The sequence below is a fragment of the Ictalurus punctatus genome, chromosome 3 (genome assembly GCF_001660625.3).
Source record: "Ictalurus punctatus breed USDA103 chromosome 3, Coco_2.0, whole genome shotgun sequence".
NCBI classification, from domain to species: Eukaryota; Metazoa; Chordata; class Actinopteri; order Siluriformes; family Ictaluridae; genus Ictalurus; species Ictalurus punctatus.
Window position 1 is genome coordinate 5,184,364 of NC_030418.2, and position 23,938 is coordinate 5,208,301.

General features: G+C 39.7%; 2 protein-coding genes and 1 long non-coding RNA gene across 11 annotated transcripts in view; 1 reads left to right on the forward strand and 2 right to left on the reverse strand.

Annotated features, from left to right (window-relative positions):
- Positions 1-129: 129 nt before the first annotated feature.
- Positions 130-11,509, reverse strand: LOC108263033 (uncharacterized protein C6orf118). 4 transcript variants are annotated; one of them, XR_001812071.3, is made up of 13 exons: positions 7,177-11,509; positions 6,865-6,978; positions 6,035-6,718; positions 5,201-5,323; positions 4,908-4,967; positions 2,868-2,980; positions 2,721-2,779; positions 1,947-2,164; positions 1,798-1,851; positions 1,617-1,669; positions 1,341-1,490; positions 484-553; positions 130-242 (listed from the first exon to the last, which is right to left on the reverse strand). XR_001812071.3 is itself a non-coding variant. In XM_017463434.3 (11 exons), the coding sequence occupies exons 3-11, from the start codon at positions 6,470-6,472 to the stop codon at positions 1,445-1,447; spliced, it is 1,164 nt and encodes a 387-aa protein (XP_017318923.1). In that variant the 5' UTR covers positions 6,473-6,718; positions 6,865-6,978; positions 7,177-11,509; the 3' UTR covers positions 130-1,444. The 4 variants fall into 4 exon arrangements, 1 of the variants encoding a protein (XP_017318923.1); XR_001812070.3 differs by having other exon boundaries at positions 130-553; XR_001812068.3 differs by having other exon boundaries at positions 484-1,490.
- Positions 8,689-17,988, forward strand: LOC108263035 (uncharacterized). The gene is made up of 2 exons (XR_001812072.3): positions 8,689-8,811; positions 17,912-17,988. It is a non-coding gene; the product is annotated as an uncharacterized LOC108263035 (long non-coding RNA).
- Positions 12,804-23,938, reverse strand: part of pde10a (phosphodiesterase 10A) — a 112,237-nt gene continuing 101,102 nt past the window's right edge. For 2 of the 6 annotated variants that reach the window (XM_017463430.3, XM_017463431.3), the window contains exons 16-22: positions 23,572-23,722; positions 23,304-23,459; positions 21,499-21,671; positions 21,274-21,385; positions 21,086-21,166; positions 20,901-20,989; positions 12,804-18,190 (exon numbers count right to left, since the gene is read on the reverse strand). In XM_017463430.3, coding sequence (XP_017318919.1) covers positions 18,070-18,190; positions 20,901-20,989; positions 21,086-21,166; positions 21,274-21,385; positions 21,499-21,671; positions 23,304-23,459; positions 23,572-23,722 — 883 coding nt within the window. In that variant the 3' untranslated portion in view covers positions 12,804-18,069. The remainder of the gene's footprint in view (positions 18,191-20,900; positions 20,990-21,085; positions 21,167-21,273; positions 21,386-21,498; positions 21,672-23,303; positions 23,460-23,571; positions 23,723-23,938) is intronic. The other 4 variants (XM_047154390.2, XM_047154388.2, XM_047154391.2 and 1 more) reach the window with 2 other exon arrangements.

Sequence of the window (23,938 nt, forward strand, 5' to 3'; positions counted from 1 at the left end):
AGCAGACAGCGAGGCACTGGCTGGTGCTAAGGTCAAAGGGCATAGCAATATCTTTTGCCAAGGGTAGGAGAGAGAGCAGGTTTAGAGCCACACACCCTCTTTAATCTTCACTGTAGCTTTTATATCCTGTTCTTCTTTTAAAATAAAAGCCACTTTGTTTGATCTTTAGCTTGAAGAGCCTAATCCTGTCAATCTCTCTCTCACTTTGGATAAAGCACAATCATGCACTGGAGACTCAACATCTTTGGGGGGGAGAGAGAGAGAGACAGCTTTATTTGTATTTTTTTTTAACAAAGGTGAACAATACTTAATACCAAAACCATCTAAACTGAAAGTGTGAAAGGTTTTACTACATTACAGAATGCACCATGAAGTCATTGGGCTAGGAAAACATTGGCAAGGCTTGGGGTACATCTAGTGGTCAAACAGATGAACAACATAAACACACAATCACTGCGAGCCAGCAAATGGTCAAAGGGCAACCTGTTTGGAATGGCTGGCTGCAGTAAATGTTCCTCGTGAAGGCATGTCCTCAGCGCCTAGTCATAGAGTACTTCGTCACCGTGCCCGTTATACAGCCGATCCCAAAAGTACATGGTGTAAGAAGAGAGATATTATCAATTGCCTTACTCTATCCTTGTGTCTGACTGATAACCTATAGACTTTATATTCTACTGACAACAGCTGTAACACACTCTCTCATTAGTCCAAAAGTCCTCTGTCCTTAAATTCTAAATTCATTACCATCATGGATAGAATTCTAAATACAATATAAAAACATGTTTCAAAATGGGACCATATTTTCAGAATGAAGACTTGATAAGGTGTTATGAACTAAAAAAAAAAAAAATTAGAAGCACGTTACAAAAATATATTCCAATGTAACGACAGGTCATACTTTTCTGAGGAGAAAATACTCTGTATGAAGGATCGACTCCTCTAAATGCGCCAAATATTTTAATCGAATTAGGCTTCGAGTTAGTGTGTATACTATATAGCAGGAAAGTTAAAAAGCAGCTACGATCTCATACAGTGTAGCAAGTAATAATCTGGAAAGACCTTTGGAATATCACAGTCTAAAACTGGATTTAAAGAGAAGCAAATTAGTAAATGAATCACATGTAAATGAATCACATGAATATGAATCACATGTAAATGAATCATATGTAAATCAATTATATGAAAAATGAATAAATAAATTAAAGACAAAAAGCAGCTACAGACGAAGACGATCGTTTCTCAGAAAAACAGCAGACATCAGAGTAATAAACCACTTCCTGTGCTGTGAGAGCGAGACTGTGGAGAGCAAAGCAAGACGGTTGCCTCTTTATTTAACTTACCGCCCTTGACCGTCACTAAAGAGCTATAAAAACAGTTTCACCCCTCATGGAGGTTTAAACAGAAATCAGTGTCACAAAGCGGCCAATTTTATGACCGGAGTGTCCTAATCATGTCCGTTCAGCGTGGTCCGTATCTTCTCCCAAGCCCGCCTGTCAAAGAGAGAAATCAAAAGTGTTGGCAACCTGGAAGCTATAGAAATGATAGATATTACAAAAATTTCAGTCTTTGTGCTGAGAAATGTTATGACTGTAAAGCAAGATGAAAACAGTACGTACGTCTTTGTCTCCTCGCTGACTTTCAGGAACGTCGAAACGTTTTGTTCGAGATCCTTTAAAGGACGAAGAGGACAGTTTATTCCATATGATCTACACTTTGAACAAGATTCTTTATATATTTACATACATCTTGAGATTCACATAAGCAGAACCACAAGCTTCTCAAAGTGTCCATCGTTACCTTATTAGTTTTCAGGAGAAGCACGTTCGAAGCGGCCAAGTTCAAGATTTCTTCCTAGAGATAGGAAAAGACAGATGCACGTCGGTTCTTAACGTTCCGTTAGCCAGGGCAAAATGTTCTACTCTAACCTGACGCGAAAACGACCATACTTCTGAGTCTCTGATGCAGTTCTCAAGAGCGCTGGTGGTAACAGTGGACACCATCGTCTCTCTGATGTCTTTTTGAAGACTCTGCACCTCGTTCCACACTTTCCACACTTGCTGTCTCTTAGCCTCCACCTGAGCGATGGAGGAGAGTTCACACTGTTTCACTTCTGAGAAGGCAACCTCATCACGCTGACCAGTATCACAGCTTTCTGATCCCCTGCCTCATGGAAGAAAAACAAACAAACAAACATACAGAAATTATATTTAACATTATATAAAACATAAGCACCCTATAATTTCTCTTTTTTTTATGTAATGAGGTGTAAAATAGCACAGTACTGTAAATATAGTAAGCTGATGATTGATTATCGTTGATGGACTTTCTTTTCCAAAACTTTGTGGACACCTGGCCATCACACTCCTAGGTGGGCCGTCCCTAAACTGTTGCCACAAAGTCGGAAACGTACGATTGCCTGACCTAACTAATGCTCTTGTGGCTGAATGGGCAAATCCCCACAGCTACACTCTAAAATCTAGTGGAAAGCCTTCCCAGATGAGTGGAGCTTATTATAACAGCAAAGTGTGGACTAAATCTGGGATGGGATGTTCAAAACGCATATACGGGGTGTGACGGTCAGGTTTCGCCAAACTTTTAGCCATATATATGAAGTTGGAGTTACTCGAACAACATCTGTGAGACAGTAAAGCATGGTGAGTCTGGTGAGTGCAGAAATTTGCATGGGGTTATGGGTAAACATCTGTTGTAGTGCTTTATACCATCTTCCTTCTGGTCTACCAGGGCTTTGGCTTGAGCATCTTCATACTCTCTTCTGATGCTGAAGGGAAAGGAAAAAAAAAAACCTTCCATTATTTGTTTTGAACACCATGCAGTCGAATGAAGTCAAAAGGATTTTAAAATAATACCTGTCATTTTCCTCTAGAGAACTCCTGGCTTCCTGTTCCAGTAATAGCACTTGCCTTGCTGCGTCCTTTAGCTTTCTTGCTTCTGTGGAGGCTCCGAAGGGGGTACATGCAGACTAAACACAAGTTCATCTTACTATCCTTGTTAGGACTTTCCATTGACATAACTAATAATGATAATCAATGTAATGCTTACAATTGATCCTTAATCTTAATCTCAGTAACCAAAAGCAAGATAAAGCAATTTTCTTCATGGAGACCAACCAGATGCCAAAACTGTCAGATATTCCTATTCTCATGAGAACATTTGGTCCACACCAAGATATAAGCATGTGCCCATACGCATCATCCGATGATTAGAGGAATGAGGCCCGATATGACAGCTGTCCCAAACATTAGAGTTGTACCAAATGTACTTATATTACTAGCCAAGTTATAAATTATACCCCAGAGATATACAGTCATGTCCATAAGACTTTGGACAGTGACGGAATTTTCGGAACTTTGCCTCTGTACACCACCACAATGTATTTGAAATAAAGCAATCGTGATATGATATGATCGAAGTGTACGTAGAAAGAGGTTTAACAAAAACATGCCATTAGCCGTTTAGGAATTATAGCCATTTTTACATAGTCTGTCCATATTCACAGGTTCAAAAGTAATTGGACAACCGACTGATAAGCAGTTTCATGGCCAGGTGCGGTCTGTTTCCACAATATTGCGTGACAGAATAAGGAGATAAAAGATCTGGAATTAATTCCAAGCGCTGAATTAGCGTTTGGTAGCTGTTCATGGGAACGCTCAATATGCTGTCCAGAGAAGTGTCGAAGCAAATGAAGGAGGCCATCACTAGACTGAAAAAAAAGCCAAAACAGACAAAAACAGAGATAGCAGAAACTTTAGGAGTGGCCAAATGAACAATTTGGTACGTTCTTAAAAAGAAAGAAACGCACTGGTGAGCTCAGCAACACCTCTTCACAACATCAAGCCAAGTCAAGAACACTCTGGAAGAGGCAGGCGTATCATTGTCAAAATCTACAATCAAGAGATGCCTTCATGAATGTAAATATAGACTGTTTACCTCAAAATGCAAACCACTGGTAACACTCAAGGCCAGATTAGATTTGCTAAATAACCTCTAAAATCTAAGCCTGACCAGTTCTGATGCAAGCTTAACTTGTAGCAGAATGATGGGAAGAGAATAGTATGGAGAAAGAAAGGAACAGCTCATGATCCAATGCATATCACATCATCTCTCAAACATGTGGAGGGAGTGTTATGGCATGGGCGTGTATGGCTGCCATTGGAACTGGGTCACTGGTGTGATGTGACTGCTGATGGAATTAACGGAATGAATTCTGAAGCGTATAGAGCTATACTTCCTGCTCAGATTCAGGCAAATGCTGCACAACTGATGGATGATGACCCCAAAACATACTGTGAAAGCAACCCAAAGGCTTCTCAACCAAAATAAATGAAATGTTCTTAAATGTCAGATGAGCTCAACCCAACTGAGTGTGCTTTTCACTTACTGAAGACAAAAGCGACGTCAAAGATCCGCAAACACGCAGCAACTGAAGGCGGCTACAGTAAAGTCCTGGCAAACCATCTCAAGAGCGGAAACTCGGCATTTGGTGATGTACATGGGTTCCAGACTTCAAGCAGTCCTTCACTGCAAAGGATTTGCATCCAAGCACTACAAACAATCTTAATATTTATGATTCTTAGTTTAGTCCAATTTTTGTTAAACACCTTGAATTAAAGCTGAACGTCTGCACTTTATTCACATCTTGATTGCTTCACTTCAAATCCATTGTGGAGGCAAAATTACCAAAATTGTGTCACTGCCCAAATATTTATAGACCCGACTGTAAATGTATTTTATAGACTAGTATTTTATGACTCCAAAATGGCGTCATGACCGTTGACTAGCAGAGATTGTCGTTTCATTGTTAGTTATACATTTCTGCTGCTTATACTGCTTTGACTGCAAAGAATTTTTCCCCCTCCTAAGATCTGAAATGTAAAACTTTTTCTCACCTTATCCTGGAGAGGTGACTGGGAGAAAAGGAGTGACTTCATGTACAAATCATACTCTGTCTGTATCCAACAGATCACATACAATACTTTAGGGTTAGGGTTATAATACTCAACACTTAAATGTAATCTTAGATTAATTAAGTGGATAATTTCTGTAAATGTTAACATGAATGAAATTAATACTTGAGTATTATAAGTCATTGCAAAATAAACCCAGTGAGATTTACTCATTAGTCAACGATGTGGGGGTATGATGTATGTGTGTGTATTAACAAGGCATCGCGACGTCTCACCTTGATTTCTCGGAGGACGCTGCCGAATACAGGTGAGCCGTCACACACGTCATCAAAGACCTCACTAAATATCGCGAGGCGCTCTCTGCAGGGACCTCCGCCGGCAGGAAGTTTCCTCAGTGCCTAACACACACACACGTTAATAATTTCCTGTCGGAAATGTGCATCAGTCTCTTCCTGTCCTCTGAGATGACTAAGTACAGTGTAATCTGTCTGCATACTGAACCACAGACATTAGCCGAACACATCAGTCCAGCTCATGAGATGACAGTTCCCCCGATATGGCTTCTGAGGAAAAACTATACACCACTACTTTACAGTTTATGTACAAAAAAAGAAAGAAAGAAAGAATCCCATGCTTATTTCATTGCATTATTCTGTTGAAATATTACTGCATTTAGGTTTGAACCAGTTGTTTTTCATTAGCATGCTTAAAATTGATCAGTGAAATTTATTTATTCGGATGTATGCTTGGAACGTTGGAATAAATTAAATACGACTTAAACAGGCTCTCAAGCAGTTTTCTGGGAGAGGTCATGTTCATGAGTCAAATGGGCCAGGAAAACATTTCACAAGACTTCAGTGTTTAGGGAATTCAGAAGAAAAAAAGAAGAAGAAACATGGACACTTCCAAGGAATTAACGACTAATAACTAAAAAAACTGCCAGAAAGATTTGCACGAATCCAATACAGACTGAAGAAGAATTGGGAAAACAAAACGTCCTTAGAGACCAGAGGAATAGTTCACATTTACATAAGCAGCTGTTAATTTGTCCGTTGTGTTAATAAAGGAACATTTTTGTTTTTACACTCGGCTATATCTATAATTCTAACCTGCTGAAGCCTGTGCTCATGCTGCTTTGCTGCTTCTCTACCACTCAAACACTTCCTGGTGGTCAGGTCTTTTGTCCCCAAAACCTGAGTGTCAAAGCGCTGCCTCCGGCGCAGTCGATCGCTCCAGGTGAGCCCATCTTCGTGTGAGAGTGAGAACAAGCAGCTGTCCTGTTCCACCATGCTAGACACTGCACATCTTTCCTGCTTTGCTTTTCTCAGCTTAGCTAGCTGTGTCATGTCCAGAACTCCCCTCAGATCTATGCTCAGCAATTCCCCACTGGTGCTTTCTGGCCTTTCCTCGATCCTCAGCTGCTGTAGCCTGGTCTTTATGCTGAAACTGTGCAGGGCGTCAGTCGCTTCTTCCACTTTAGCTTCTTCCACTTTAGCTTCTTCCACTTTAGCTTCTTCCACTTTAGCTTCTTCCACTTTAGCTTCCATTTTGCTCCTTTCCTGGACGTGAGAGGGGCCCGTGTCTTGGCTTGGGCTTGGGCTTGTTCCAAATAGGCTTACATGGCCTGCAGTAGAGGGGATTATGAGTGAGGATGTTCGGACCCAGATGACCGGAGATGTATGTCTGGATGTCAGCTTTGTGCGCTTTTTCCATACTATGAAGAAGTTCCTTCAACTCACGCTGCATGTCTGAGTGCCTCGGAGTTTGGCTGCCTGATACAGACATGGCTAAAGCTGCCATAAAGTAAGGAAAGGAATATAGCTTGTAAGTGGATCATATCCAGCACAAGACTGACATACATTAGTAGTGTGTTCTGCACTGGTAAGAATATATTTTAAACTCTGTGTTATTACTGGTTATTTTATTAGATACACAATACCTTCTTGATCCACCTTGTAGGTTTATAGCTGTAGATTAAAACCTTTGCCATGCACGTGGTATGTTGACCATCTGCTAGTCCTTTTTCTGGTTCTGGCCATAGGACTGCTCCCAGCTGGTTGGATAAAAAAACGTTTGGTTAAAATACTAGCAGTAATGCGGCACTTGATGCACTACAATGTCAGCGTCACTGATAATAAATAATATCTGGTCTGTGGTGGTTATATGGTAGTTTTATTCCACGGGATGGGGTAGGGGCAGACCACAGTCAATATTTGTACACCTTAATGTCTGCTTTACCTGATAAACTGACCTGTGACTGTAGAGGTGGGTCGAGCCTGAACTTGGGTTACCGTGTTTGCGGACTTTCGGATGTTCTCCTTGTGTCTGCGTGGTTTTCTTCTACCATCCTATGCTCAGTTGCGCATAGGTGTGATTTGAGTATGTGTGTGGTGTCCTGTGATGGACTGGCATCCCGTCCTGGGTGTGTCCCCACCTCACGCCCAGTGTTCCCAGGAGGATCCACCGTGACCCTGACCAGTATAAAGTGTTTCCTGAATACGAATGAATGATGTATTTCAAGGTCTATATTCGGGTTGCAGCCATATTCCGAATACGATGTTTATATGCGCAAATGCATTGGAATATTCCTGTATACATGGCCGTAAGTATGTCCGAGTAAATACCTGTTAGTACCCACAATTCCTTGCGGACTGAGCATGCGCATATCTCCTTTCAGTGGATTTTCTGAATAAGGTTCGACACATTTCGGATTAAAACAGGTATATTCCAGGGGTGGGGATCAGAATATAATACTAATTAGTAATACAATTACTGCCGATTTCCGATTAATATCGGAATATTGACGTGCATGTAAACGTAGTCATTGAGCGTTACAATATCGGTCACTCCAATCTGGGAGAATGTTCTCTTTTTGAGTATTATACTACATCAGCCATGAATTTATTCATGTTTAACTGCAAATAATACCCAACTCAGTCACCCAAAACACCCATCTATGCAGTGTGAAAATATTAATGACAACTTTATTTATTTTTACGCATATATTATACATGCATTATGAAAAATATGTATATATTATGTTTTTCATTTACAGTTAAAAGTTGTTAATGAAGCAAATGAGAATTTAAAAAAAAAAGTCTGCAATACTCCATGACGTAAGAAAACTTCAGTAAATAACTTTGTAGTCTTGTCTATCCTGAAGTTGGAATAACTGTCTGTTTTTATAATGTAAATAAAATACAGCTTGTTTACTCGCCTGGTACTGTAAACTGTGCGTCCAGTTTAACCAGCAACACCTGCTAGTTTGCAACACAGTTTCCATGGCAGCGCGTTCCAAGCTGTTATTGGTTACTTTCCAGTCACGTGGTGAAACTCGGAAACGCAATGGTTTATTTGTTTAAATATATATTTATTTTTTTTCATTAAATTATTTAAATATTACGTTCAGTTGTACCGCGGTATTAAAAGTTCTACATTTATCATTAAAAGCATTAATGAAGATACATTTATCATTAAAAAAATAAAATAAAAAATGAATTGCTTATATGTACAAGCGGCTGTAGGATCCCGGGTGGAAGTGGGCAGGGCTCTAAATAAATAAATAAATAAATAAATAAATAAAATAAGTTTACAAATTTTTTTTAGATTTTCAACATTGTTTGGGGTTTGTCCAAGTTAATGACCTGGTTGAAATGTGTGCTTTGATTTGCTTAATTGTACGTCAATCATATTTGCCTTGTGTTTATTGGTTTAAGTTTTGCACGCATGGGCAGTCACGTGGGCTGTGAAATCAGCTGGTGGGTGCTAATTGAGTTAATGGTGAAAAACAGAAAATAATGATAAAGTACCGCAACATATTATAATGTAATTTTTTTTTCCTGAATTGAAGGATTTTTCAATGATTTGACGATGTAACTTCTAAAAGGTAAGGACCCGCTTTTGTATTTTATGGCTTTGTTGTTGTTTTTTTTTTTTTTTTGTATTTTATTGTATGGCTTGTGTTTGATGGGTCACGCTGCTGTTTGTTTGCACTTGATGTGAAATAGTGTGTTGTGTGGGCTCTGTAGAGGTTTGATTTAATTTATAGTGTCTCTTTTACTGCAGTAAGGTTTAATTTTTCAGAAATTTTCAAACTGATCTAAAGACTTGGCTGTCGCACGTTCGAGTCTATAATTTCTCAAGAAATGAACATACAATGATTAAAAACATGTATATTCTCACTCTGGAGTGAACACAAAACTAATTGAATATCATTTAAAAAGCTGTCCCGTTAATACTTGCTAAAACTAATCTTTGAGAACTGCACATCACCACCGCTTTATATGAACGGCGTCAGTAAGGGACCGTTTCAAAAGTGCATGACCTAGTTGTTTATGTAAGAGTCTGTAGAAGTTTACTGTACCCTGCAGCATATCTGACTTATTGTAGGTTTAGAGTACCGACACAAAACTGTGAGATTATTTACTCATTAACGTGTTATATAAAAGTGTCACAATATGAGTACAGTAATAATATATGGAAAAAAAACCCTAGACAAACAGTAAAATATCCATGCCTTCAATAGTGAAGATTGCAGTAGTTACATAAAGGGATGTACAATGTATATTCAAGTGCTAGTCTTAAAAGATGAGTAGAGTAATAATGAATATTAAAAGAAACAACAACAGAAATTGTTTAAACAAGTTTTAAGATGTTGAAGATCGTAGTAGTTATCTAGTGTGTGTGATAAGTGCAATATTTAATTGATAATTAAACAATTTATTACTATTCTGTGCTATAAATCCTTTATGTAATATTGCACTACTACAACCTTCAATGTTTAAAAATCTCCATTTCTGGATTTTTACTGATTTATTTTTTTTGTTGTTGTTGTAAAAACAAACAAAAATATTTACTACTGTAAAATGTATCTGCAATATTGCACTTGCAGTAAGTCACAGACTCCACTAGGTAACTACTACAATTTTCCATGTGTTAAAATCTCAATTTCTGGATTTTTACTGGATTACTGCACTGCTGAAAAATCCAGTTCGGTTTCACAAGCTGACAAAACACAGACCAAGCTGGCCAAACTGGTAGACTGCAATAAAATGTTCAGTAAATGTTCTTGATTAATTATTTTTATTTTATTAAATTATTATTAGCACAATATGATTTGAATACTGTAAATATGTAATATAGCACTTGTCCTATGACCCACTAGGCAGGCTAACCACTACATTCGCCAGTCTTAAAATCTGTTTCTAGATTTTTTTTTTTCCCTGTATGATTTTATTACTGTATTCAGACTTTTGTGATCTTGCATTTGTCATAAAGTCATAAAGCCCACTGTACTGTATCCATACTGTATGTATGTATCTAATACTGCAGTAAGTCAGATATCCTGCAGGGTACTGCAGATGTGATCAATCGTACATAGTTGTCTATAGCATGCATTTTTTTTGACTGTCCATTACTGACTCCATTACCATCCCAAAAGTGCCCACTGGTGTAGGGTCATATGAGCTATGAAATACAAAATCAACTGCTGCCCGTAAAATGTCTCCGAAATTACTTGTACAACAATAAGCACCCTGTAAAAACAATTTATTTGACAGTTTTATGTCTTCAAAATTTTCTTTTGCGTGCCGCTATTGTCTATTTTGTGCTGAATCAGTGGTTCAAGCCCAGGAGTCTGCCCCTGCTTATAAGCACCAAAACACTGGCTGTGTCCCAAACAGGGTCGACCAATACCGAAATAATGAAGTAAGAACATTAAGAAGATTGTTGACTTTTTGAAACAGTTGTTTGCAAGAAGTTTTTTCCGGGTTCATATACAGGATGAGTACACGGGTGTTCCAAGGTCATTATCGGGGCTAAAGAATACATTTTTCAAAAGGGTTGCCTGAAATGTATATAGTGCCATTATTTGGACATTAGTGACTAAATGTATATTTTGCACTTTGTGTAAGTTCCACTTTTTGAATTAAATTAGGGGAAAAAAACGAACTTTTCCACAATATTCAAATTTTTTGAGATGCACCTGTATATTTATTTTAGCCGTCGAGATTAAACAATGAGTAGTGCAGACTTTTAGCTTTAATTTGAGGTGAACAGGATAGGAATTACAGCACCTTTTCTATAGCCGTATGCATGTCAGAATTCATCCTATGGCTTTAGTCAGCAGACACCTCAATAAATACAAGGTAACCAGTTTCATACTATTTATCCATCATTCTGGTACAAGCTGACCTTTCTCATCTGGCCATAGGATATTGTTCCAAACCTGTACCGAATTTTTTTTTTTTAAGATCTTAAACCGATCTTTTCAAAGATCTATTTACTCTGGTGAAGTTTTCTATTGATTGTTGACTTTGACACAGATATGCCTACTCAATGGAGGGTGTTGAACTCGCAATGTGTTCTTGCTTTTTAAGAATGTACCAAGTGGTTGATTTGGCCACATCTAACATTTTTGCCATCTCTGATGGGTTTGTCTTGATTTTTCAGCCTAATCATGGCTGCTTCACTGCCAGTACCAGCTCTTTGGACTTCATATTGAGCGTTAATAGCAACATATTCCAAATGTAAATTCTACACCTGACCATCTGGCCATGGAACAGCTGAGCAAACGATTGTCTAATTACTTTTGATCTGTTGAGGGGGGGGGGGGGCGGACGGACGGACTGGCATATAAAAAGTGCTGTAATTCCTACACTGTTTACCAGATATCGATCTAAATACCCTTCAATTACATTCATAATATCATTTCAACTCTGTGGTAGACAGCTAAAATAACAAATAACTGACGTGACTGTATAATAGTGTCTAATTTTTGCCGTTTAGAGTGTCTTCCTATAATGAAGCCAGTTTGATCTGGGTGAATAAGATGAGAGAGAACATTTGGATGTGGAAGCTAATACTTTGCCCCCCCCCCCCTTCCCCCCTTATAGAGTGGTGAAATTGTTGTCCAACAATGTTTATATGGAATTTAACTGGAAATGTTCCCAGTGATTTGTTGTTTGGAGCTGCAAGGGCATTCTCATATTCCTTGTGTACTTTAAATCTCTTTTTGCTCATTTTTTTTAGTACGGCGAGTGATATGGTATTCAAGGTTTCAAAAAATAAATATATATTTGCATTCATTATCCAAGGTGGTTAGATTAGTACAGTAATATGTGCTGTATATAGCTATTCGGTCATGGATAATATTTCCAGTTGTCTTTGTCATTACAATTGATCTTGGTTAAATTGATGTGCTAGGTATTTTCTTCATTTATTACCATGTTCTTTGTAATTGAAAGTGAGATTATTTAGTATGGACTTGATGATTATTATTTTTTAATTTCTTTTGCAGTTTGGTCTGTGGGATTCATGTAAGTGTCTCAGTTTTGGTTCTGTTTTTTTTTCTTTCTTGAGTGTAGAGTATGAGAGAATCTTCCCCTTTCACTACTGCTTTAGCCGTTTCCCAGAGAAGAGTGGGTGATGTTTCTGGGGAATCATTGGTTTTACTTGCGAGGAAATAATTTGCAGAAAAAGAGTGGTGAACTGATGAGAAAAAAAGTGTATTCTTTTGTGGATGTGTTTTCTCATCTCCAGCTATCACTAAAGGCCGAAGTTGGTCATACAAAATGCCTTGTTCGACCCGATGAGTGCCGGTACCTTAGATTGTGTTGAAGATCAGTCTTGCTTTGGGTTGGTTTTTAAATCTCGCCTGATGATGATTAATGCTGAGGAGAGAAAAAATTATGAAAAAAAAAAATGAGTGACCATCTGAATGTGGGCCATATATAGTCAAAAAAAAAAAGTACACCCCTTGGAAATTGTTGGCTTTTTTTGACACATTTGGGAACGTAAACATTTGATCATCTTTGAAACAGAGCCTATTAATGATGTTGATATACTTGAACAAAACCACAAGGAAAATTAACATTTTCAATCATTTATTCAACAGAAATAGTAATAGATGTGATTCTTCTGTGGAAAAAGTAAGTATACCCTTGGTCCCAGAAGCTAGTATTGCCCCCTTTAGCAGAAATAACTTCTTGTAGGCGTTTTCTTGCATGTTCTTCCAGTTTCACATCCTGCCACAACAGCACAACATTTCAATGGGATTAAAATCCAGGATTTGAGTAGGCCATTCCATAACCCTCCATTTCTTCTTTCTGATCCATTCCTTGGTGGATTTGCTAGTGTGCTTAGGATCATTATCCTGATGAAATGTCCACTTTTGGGACTCTAACTTTGATACGTCTGTCCAGAGCACATTATTCCAAAAGGCCTGGTCTTTGCCTATATGCTCATTGGCAAACTGTAGTCTTGCAAAGGCTTTTTCTTGGCACGCCACCCATACAGGTCAAGTTTGTGCAACCTCTTTTTGATTATAGAAGTATGCACTTTGACACTAACAGTTGCAAGACTTACTAGCAGATTCTGTGATGAAATTTCGGGGTTCTTGGAGGCTTCTTTTTTTTGCAACAGACGGTCTGCTCTTGGGCTGAGTTAGTCCTGGACAAATTGGCAGACGTTTGAAATCTGCACCACTTGTAGATTATTTTCCTTACAGTATAATGATCTATTTCAAGTAATGTGGAGATCTTTTTAAATCCCTTCCCAGAATCCTAGGCATCCACAACCTTATTTCTGAAGGCTTTACAGAACTCTTTAGATCTAGGCACGATGACATCACACACCTCAACAGCAGGGAACACTAGACAAGATATGAGAGGGTTATAAATAAGGCATGTTCTACTCACTTGCACCCGATCTAGAACACACTTTTCTAATTTTATGGATTTGAAGGGGGTGATAAATGTAGGGGTGTACTTACTTATTCCATGTGACTGATCTGTTTTTTTTTTTTTTTTATGGTAATTTAAATTGTGAAGTACTACAAAATGTACAATTTAGGTCATTTTTATAGTACATCAACTTTATTAATAAGCACTGTTTTAGAGATGATCAAATGTTAGCTTGTCCAAATGTGTCAAAGACAAAGCCAACAGTTTCCAGGGGTGTACTTATTTTTTCACATGACTGTACGCCTTCAAGTGTTGTTGTAATTGCTTGACACATTTAATGATGATGAATCAGATTCTTGTGAATCTAATCTTAGAGTTGTATGATGCATAATAGATTTGATTGAAGTGAATATTCTTTAATTTTCTCCAGACAATTGAATTTATTCATAGACTGATGTTTCTAGGTTTTATGTTTTTTGCTGACAAGTTAATGCCACTTGCATTCCTGCTAACTACGTTAATGACCATGATTTATAAAGTTAATCGTTTAATTGCGTTCGTTATAAATTCGTAGATCTACTACTACTCTTGTGGCGAAAATATACAGTAATTTTCAAAACAATTAGGAAAAGGAAAAAAGAGGTAAGATGATAAGGCTGCAGATAAGTCTCTCATTTCCCATACTCGCATGGAGTTCCTCTTGTTGATCCTCATTGCTGGACTTTGATATAGAGTTTATATAGTTTGCCTACGACTAGTGGAACACGTTTCCCAGATTGCCTGAACGGTCTGAACAGGGGATACAGTACGTTGAGTCATTACTATGTTCGTGAGGGAACTGGTCATTGAGGGCATTTCCTTTTGTTCGACTTGTGGGATAATGGATCTGGGGCGATTTTGTGGTCTCCCTCAGAGACTGCGGACACTGTGAAATCGTGTGTTTCGTAACCGCCTCGGCTGGAAGCTTTAGTGCGTGTTGAATGAATGTTTTGACAAGATATTTCAGACAGTCAGGGTGGCTTTCTGGTATTCTTATTAATATTAGGTTGTCTCTCATGCTTCTGTTCTGCATCTCTAGGAGAGTCTCTAATTTCTTTCTTTAGTTTCCATCTGTGTGATGATTTTTATTTTATTTTATGGAGATATGTTCTTTACTATCTGTATTATGATGCAAAAGACCTAGTCTTTACATTTCTTGTCTTAATATTCAGAGGATGTTCAGGTCGTTGGTATCGGTGGCTAATTTGGAGTTGTTTTTTTTTAGCCAGGTTGTGGGGCTTGTTTTCTGTTTCCATGATCTCATAAAAATAGCCGTCATTGTACGTCTGCGAGGATTCAACAGTGCTTGGATGATCTTCAGAAGACTGGAGAGGTCTTTAGCTTGTACTAGTTACCATTGTTTCTTTTGTTGTTGTATTCCAAGAGCAGCAAAGGTTGTATTATTTGGTGTCTAGCAGCAGGGCTCTGCCACGCAGTTTGCGTCATGCTTGCTCAGTGACTTATTATAAGAATAAAATGTGTTCATAGAACCCACAGTTAGATATACAACTGTCAACATCTAATCTGTCATCTAAACTAGATCTTGGTGCACCATTAGAGGGTGCTAAATCTTCTGAATCCCCAATCTGAAATAATGCCACCATCTACTTCGATCAAACATGTCATTTAAGTTTTCCTCTGAAAAACGTACAGAAATCTACACAGTAAATATTACACAGGTTTTTCTTTCTTTTTTTTTTTTCCAGAAATATTTAATAAAATTACTGCTCTTATATTTACAGTCGACATTCCTCATTATTCTTGGACAACAGTGGGTCTACATGACCATTCACTTAATGATGCACAACTTTGCTCTGTACAAAAGAAAAATGCTAACTTTTTTTTTTTTTTGTATAAAAAAATATAAGTTAATTTAAAATTTAATTCTAATTAAGAAAATAACAATGCTAATCATTGATAGTTGCAGTAATAATAGCAATATAATAGGAACCATAATAAAATTAAGGACATAATAGTAATAATAATAATAATAATAATACAATGATAATTTCTAAACATAGTGCATGTGAGGGGAGAAAAACAAGCTGTGGATGATCATTCACTGAGGTGGAGAATGCTGTGAAGTTCCTCTTAACGTAGATTCTTGTTTAAGGGGTTATGACCCGTGCGCGCACACACGCTCTGAAAGTGCATGGCTGCCTAAGACCTAAGGTAGCACCATAAGAGTGTAGCTTACGTCTCTGAATACAAACACATTTATCATGCACACGCATTGCACATGTGCCAAAAGTATGGGTGGGGGGACAAAAAACGACGACGCACACACACACTCTAATGGAAGCTGTACTTACTGCACACACATACGACCGTATCTGACAGTGTACTCCTTTAGTTCCCCCAAAAACCAACAGGCATGGTTAAGCAGTTTGCCACCGTGTTGGTTAGTCACTCATCAGTTCTGCAGGATTGACACAAAAGCGTTCAGAGCTCTGGTCATGTCCCAATGTATTACAGGCTGAAAAACAGAAACGCAAGCCTAATCAAATCATGGTAAATGGTCTGCACTTATATAGCGCTTTTTACTGTGTCTCATTCACCCGTTCACGCACACTAATGGTAACACAGCTGCCACGCAAGGCGCTAACTTGCCATCCGGAGCAACTCGGCGTTCAATGTCTTGCCCAAGAGCACTTCAGGATGTAGAGGCATGTGGGCCGGGAATCGAACCGCCAACCCTACGCGAACCACGCATGACGCTGAACTCTTTAATCAATCGGAGAACTCTCTCGGTTTTATACGCGATTCCTCATTCTAATTCATCTTTGGCCATAATTTCCAACAGTCTCACTTGAACACTACGAGCACAGTGTTCATTTTAACACAGTGTTTCATCTTCATACACAATGGTTTGAGACGGTGGAGGGTTTGACGGGTCGAGGTTTTTATTTCACTCATCACTATCCATGTCCATCATTCCATACGTTTAATGAATGAAATATTAACGTATTGCTTTAAGATGTTTTACTGTGAACGTTTAATAACCCAAGTCTTTCACGTCACCATCATTCTATTTATCGTGACATTAGTATTATAAGTTTGTGTCTCCTATTTATCCTTAACCCAGAGGGAACATGAGGACATGGAAAGTTTGGAAAGTAATCATGAGTGCCATGTGTTGCTTTCAGGGGGGGAAAAAAAAACCCTTAAGGAAAAACAAAAACAATTGGGTACAAATGGTAGCAAGCCTGACTGCATTGGTCATAGTGGTTGTTTTCTTTCCTGTTCTACATATACAGCAGTATTACTTTCTCCAAATTCAGAGGACTAAGAGCACTAAGCACTAATGAGACATGTGAACAAGTCTTTATGTGACTGTAATATAAAAACGAACAATAAACAGCCCTATTTTAGAGAGTGCAATGGACATTTTGGAAGGCTATAATTACTAACTAAATATTACCGTTAATGAGAATTTATGGTTTAGTTTTGTGTGCCTGCCACTACAGCGTCACGATGCACCGCATAAAACATTTATTACTGTTTGCCTTAAAAATGAGTGGATTGCCCAAGGTGCAGCACTTTGAGAACAAGAGGATCAAAAGCTGATTTGTACATCAGGTTGCATGGTCAGATTTTAGAGAGGAACATTGTGACTCTCCTGTGACTACAGTAAGGTTCAGAATGATCCGGCTTCTTTCTTCACAACAGCTCCTCTTACTTCAGACGGATACACTGCAGGGTTTGTTTCTCTCTCCTCCTCCCACCCCCCCAAACCCCTCTCCCCACATAGAATAGGCTGTATTTCTTCATTCAAGTACTGCAAAACATCTTTGCACAAACGAACAGAACACGTCCACAAGACTGCCACCGTGCTCGCCCCGTGCGGCGTTGCGCTCCCTACCGTCTCTTGGAATCTCTCAAGTAGGTTTTCGCGTTCGATGTTTTGATCACAGCAGGAATTAAAGTACCATTTCAGATGACCTGAACCCTCTCCAGTTACAAGTCGTTTTAGTAGGAACTGCAGGTTCAGATTTTAAGGCCTCTTCAAATATAAGACCACAAAAGAAACCATTTGAAAAACTAAGAATTTGATTTCACCAAAAACGAAACATTTAAAAAAAAAAAAAAAAAAAAAAGCAACCATCCAAAGGAAAACCCGAAGGTGGTCCCACACAGAGCGGATTTGAGGCAGTCGAATCCTGCATCCTGGGAGAGCCGTTATAATTCGAGTCTATAGCCTCTGTCACCCACTGAGGTAACGCTTGTTTTACTTTGTCTTTTTTTTTAAATTTTTTTTTTTTAAAGATTCTTCCTTTAGTTGCTTGGTGAATATCACCTCTCCTGCCTGGCCTCTCTGCTCCCTCCCATCTCCAGCGGCATGGGACTGTCCTAAAGGAAGTGCAGTGTCTCTGGCAGGGTGTGGATGATGATGATGTGTTCAAGGCTGAAGATCTCAGGCTGAGTCAGTTGTCCACTTTGACCGGTCCAGTCTCCAGCAGCTCACTCTGCCCCGGTTCCTCACACGGCGTCCACGAACACGGCTCTTCTCCTTGAGCGATCCGCTCCCACTGGCCCAGGTTTTCCCTGCATACACACAACGCTACACTTTAGAAAACATTTACAAGAACTGATATACAGTTACTGACTCTAGCGCTTCTGTTGCATTGTTATCATCACAGTCACTACTAGACTGTGAAAAGTCCTCAGCCAAGACCGATTAGTACTTGCGATTGATTAACACGCTGCGTATCGTGCATTGCTTTTACATCACGTGCTGTAACGATGTTAATTAGTGAGCCGTTTCTAATTAATCTTCGTGCTCAGGACTGTTTGGAATGGCTGGACAAGTAAAGGCAGGTTTCTGCAATGTGAAAAATGAAACATAAATAAATAGTCTTCTTTTTTCCACCTTTTAATATGATCTAGCAACCAACAACATTCAAGTGAAAAAAATGAATAGAAAAGTTTTAGCACCTTTTGGTTAAGAGTCTACCAACTTGGAACATCATCTGGCAATTTTAGATCACTCTTCCTTGCAAAAGTGCTCCTGATCTATCAAACTGCAAGGGGATCTTCTGTGTACAGTCCTTTTCAAGTCATTCCACAGGGCCATTCCAAAAACAAATTGAACAATTTCTGAAACTATTCCTTTTTCGACTTGGATTTGTGCTTTGGGTCATTATCGTGCTGGAAGGTGAAATTTTTTTCCATCATCTTCAGTTGTCTAATATTTAGAAAACGATTTTGTACTCCTCTCCCGATCAGTACCTTTCGACAGTGAGATCCCGTACATGCGTTCTGAGCTCTTTGCAGACCATGGCTTCAGCAGTTGGATGAAACCAAATCATGTCAAGAAAATCCTACAGAAACAGCTGATCTTTACTTGGGGTTTGGTTATACAGTTGTGTACAGAAACCTCGCTCTCAGTTCAGGATGGTCCTAGCTCATTGGAACATAAACTGATCTCTTAGAGCAAATTAAAGTACATGTACGTATCAACATTCTTGTTCCTTAGACTTAAAACTAAATGTAATGCTCAAGATTGCTCATAGTTACACTGTGAGTCAATTTATAATGGGAAGGGTTCGAGTCTCAGCATTAATTTTTTTAGGGGGTACCTGGGTAAGTATAGTGTGCAGTTAGAACATTTCAGGTTTGAGTCCTCATTTTTTTTAATGTCAGCAAGAAATTGCCATTATATAAAATTCCCCTAAATTTTGGGTGGAATATCTCTAGTGGGGGACCAGATATGAACCTGAAATTTTCACAGAAATAAGTCTTCTATAGTAGCATTCTGCTGTAAAAAATGTAAGTGTGAGGTTACACTGGTTGCAGAGCTAGGCCTAGTAGAAATCTGGCGGAAAGCCTACTTTATTCATACATTTTGAAAAATGAACAGTATGTTACAGTAATTGTTCATTGACATACAGTAGCTTATGCTTGTCACAGAGGTCTGAAATGTTACTACATTTGATATTGGCAACAGTGAAGCATGATCTGTCATGTTTAGCTCCAACCACCAAACCTGCCTGCCTGTAATTTTCTAGTAATCCTGAAGACATTGGTTAGCTTGTTCAGGTGTGTTTGATTAGGGTTGGAGCAGAGCTTGGTGTTTGTCCTGTGATAAAAGCAGTAAATCACTACAGCTCAGAAGTCACTTACTGCTTTTATAAAACGAGAAACAACACCATAGCTCGGTTTATGACACTGTTCATTTGTAAAACACCCCAACTGAACACCAATTCCATATTTTGGATAAAATCTATTCACGGATACCAACTGTACACCTGTAGCAACATGATAGATCAGGGTTCTGGCCCTCGAGGACCACCGTCCTGCAGACTTCAGGGTTACTAGAAAATTAGAGGCAGGTAAGTTTGGAACTCTGTGATGGATCATGCTTCACTGTTGCTAATATCAACAGGTATTAACATTCTAGATCTCACTGCCAAATGTATGTCATTCTTGAACAATTACTGTAAAATATTGTTAGATAAGGGAGCAGCCTGTCACTCCATCACAGATGAGTAATTGGTCCAATAAATGAATAGGAAGGCTACAGTATGAACAGTAGGCCAGTGCATCTTGCCCCAGAGGGCCATTCAGCTCCATCGGGGAGAATCATGTTTGAGAATGAGTCGACTAGGCATCTGTAAAGGTGATGCACGTGTACCTGACCAAATTTTCTTATACATTCTGCACCACCTCTGGGTGCATGCGCCTCTCTCCTGGGGGTACACTTGTCCTCATTGCACTGACCTGGAGGTAAGTTGTGCTCAGTGGGGCTAGCTGTCAGTGAGCTGACTTGAGGAGCTTCCGTGTAGAGCAGAGTGTGTTTTTGACCTTGTACCACCCAGGTGATTTATATGTCTGTCTGAAGGGATCAGGACATGACTGCGTCTCAGAACAGGTAGGAAGAACCACAGGGTCAGCCTGGCCTTCCTCAGCTCGAGCAGGGCTATGTATCTAAGATGCAATGCTGCAAGGTCAATCGGCTGGTTCACAAACCTGGGTGATCAGGCCACTTATTGCCAAGGTATGCAATTCTCCTACTCTTCTTGCCAATGTGATTACCAGCAGAAGGCCATTTTCAATTTACCCATTCCGGATCAGCACCCTGAATGGGTTCCTGGAGAAAAGACTTGAGGTCCTTCAACACTGGCTGGGGGAGCGCAGCAGATGCATATCTACACCCAATACTGAAGAGTTTCCATATCCGAGACTTCACTTCTTAATGTAATACGAGAGTGGAACGAGGCGTGAAGGTGATTCAGGTGTTGCCCGAATAACCTACCTGCAGGCTCTAAGAAGAGGAGCAGATGGAGGGAACAGCTCAGACAGCGTGGTGTAACAGGGAATGGCCACTGCGTTGTAGAAACCCACCTAGAAGCACAAACATTCAGACATTTCAACTTTAGACTAAGGCAATTAAAAAGTTCTGATGCAGTGTCCCCTTTTCTTTTTCAGGTGCGGCAGTACCTGCCCCTGTGGAACCTCATTCTTCTTATCCCTGTCCATCATCGGAATGGGCTGCATTCCTATCTTCTTCATCTCATCTCCCTGATGATGAAGAGACGACATGCGTTTCGTGCTCCTTTTATTTCGTTTATAAGCGTTTCACATGAAGTGCACTTTGCATTTTAACATGAAATGGTAATCAAGCTTACCTCAGCCCAGAACTCTGCATAGATGTCATTGGCTGTGAGGCGAGTGACCGGCCACAGTTTGGTCACAGAGCAGAGATCACACGCAGTCATCATCAGGCCAATTACGCGGTCCCTGCCGTGGACGAGCAATTACGACTTTGATCAGCCTGACACTAGACGCATGAATAATGTCATCCTTACCCTCTTTTGACATATGCTTAGGTGTGACAGTGTATGACCTCTGACCTGTGGGCGTGGTTGTTCAGGTCCAGCGCGCCTGTGCTCAGCAGATCAGCAAGCTGCTTGCGGTTGCCAAAGTAGAGTGCCAGGTCGGTGGCAATGATGGCTTTGCGGATGATCTCCAGCACCTGCTCGTACTCGCTGGAAGTCAGGTTGGAGAAAATATTGTGCCCTTCCAGCTATGGGAAACAAAGAGATCAATAAAAAAGCAAAAGCTCCACTTAGGAGGCACACAGCTCAGCTGAGGGGCAACAGCGAAGCCAAAAATAAATAAATAAAATAAACAGGGTCCCAAGATTGAGCAGGTGAGATGGGGGGGTCTACATAAGCAAATTTGAGTGAGCAATTAGGAATTTGAGAAAATAACGGAAAAAAGCATGGGTCAGGCTTTGGTCTGTGACTTTAAGGCTGTTAGTGGCAATAATATGGCCATTTAAAAAAAACAAAAAAAAAAAACACCAATCAATTCTTGAATTATTTGGATTCATATTCAGCAGCCTACAGTGCTGGTCCTAAGTTTAATGTGATCTACTATTGTAATGGATGCTTACATAGTACTTGATAATGACCTAAACAATCAACCGACCACTGCCTGTTACACTGGACAGTCCAAATTTCTACCTAAATCTACAAAACACAGAGACACTGTCCACTAGTGTGAGAAAATAAGCTCCTCTCTGATCATTTCACATTTTTCCCCCCTCTTCATCTAAACATGTGGAAATCCTGCTCATACACCCTTAGGAGTTTTGTTAGGATGAGCATCTCGACTGAAACAGCACACACCATTACTGTGAAAGGATCAAAGAGGGATTACTTTCTTTGCTGGGAGTGAGGAGTGATATAGCACTTTTCCACCGGACAGTGCGGCGTGGCTTGGGAAATTATCCATTATGCTGCAAACATTGCCATTTTCAAGCGGGCTGTGCTGTACTTGGAGGCAAGCCAAACCAGGACCTATGGGTGGAGCTAAACATAGCGCAGACCATCGATTGGTCAAACACAGTCACACAGACCGCCTATTAATTTCTCTCTACAAGCACTTATTTAATCATTTAAGCAGTTTAAAAAAAACAATCTAGTGTTTTTCAGATTCATTTTTATTTCTTTACTCCTAGTAACATTTAATTATTGCTATTAGCTTGATCTTACACTTCTTCCTTGTGATCCAAGTATAATTCAAAAAGGTTTCCTATTCATTTCCTGTACAAAATCAAGTCATCTCTAAGGTTTGCACACACACACTCCTGTATTTTCATTAACTATTTAAATATTGACACACCTTTGTTCGTCTTTATTTTCACTAAATATTATGGTACAAAAGACTGCGAAACTATTTCGTGCAATGCCGCTAATTCAAGCGGTTTTCTGCAAGAAAACAGCATAAAAACACTAAGTTGGGTCACGACTTCTGAAAGCTGCAGCAAAATCAAGCATTTTGGCCGCAACCATCACACAAAAAAAAAAAAATGCCGCAAAAGCCTTTACGAACGGAGAGATGCCTGGTTTCATTTCAAAATTTTTTATTTTTTTAAATTTTGAGTAGTATTTTTTTCTACTTGTGCCCATGAAGTCACTACCGGATCATTTCCAAAGAAACTTCCTACTTTCACAAATCGAGTTACGCAATGGGAATGGGAATGTGACCCACCCTCGGCCAGGATACAGACAGCCCCGAGTTTCCCCTGATGCTGAGCCGTGGCGCTGTTCGGTGTACAAGTGCTAATATAGAGGCGATGAAGTCAGGAACGGGACGCAGCTCACCAGGAAAGAAGCCAAGTGTGTGTAGCTGCAGTGTGTGAGAGCTCTACCTGCAGGATAGACACCGTCTGGGAGAAGTGATGCTGTTCCATGGTGGACGTGGAGTACAGCGCCGCCAGCGGGTGGTCAAACTTCTGCAGGTAGCTGTTGCTGTAGCCTCGGTGGTCCAAGTCATGACACAAGCAGGCTATAAGCAGACCTTTCCTCTGCGTGAATGTAGAAACACAAACAGGGGAAGACAACATGAGATGGTATGTAAAAACTTTTTTTTGTGGGGGAAGGTGGGGGAAGGTTGGGGAGTTCAGGGGATGCACGGACCTCCAGTTCAGTGAGGATTCCAGAGGTTTTCTGAAGAATGACGTACATGCAGTGGGCCACCGTCACCGCATGCTTCCAGTTGTGGTATGGAACCCGTCTGTAATTCTTTCGCACTGACATGGTGAAGCGACACAACTTCTCCAGCTCAAAACTTTACAAACACAAAACAGTCAGTTTAGAACCTTTCCCAAACACCATCATTCTACATGAACCGCATTAGACTGAACAAGCATGGATAGAGGAACAAGTCGAACCTGTTTTTAATTGGTCCGTAGCCATTTTCACACATAGACCAAATTTTAGTGATCACAGAGATGTTCAGGTCATTATGGTATGATCATGGTGTACCCATATACACAAATAGCCA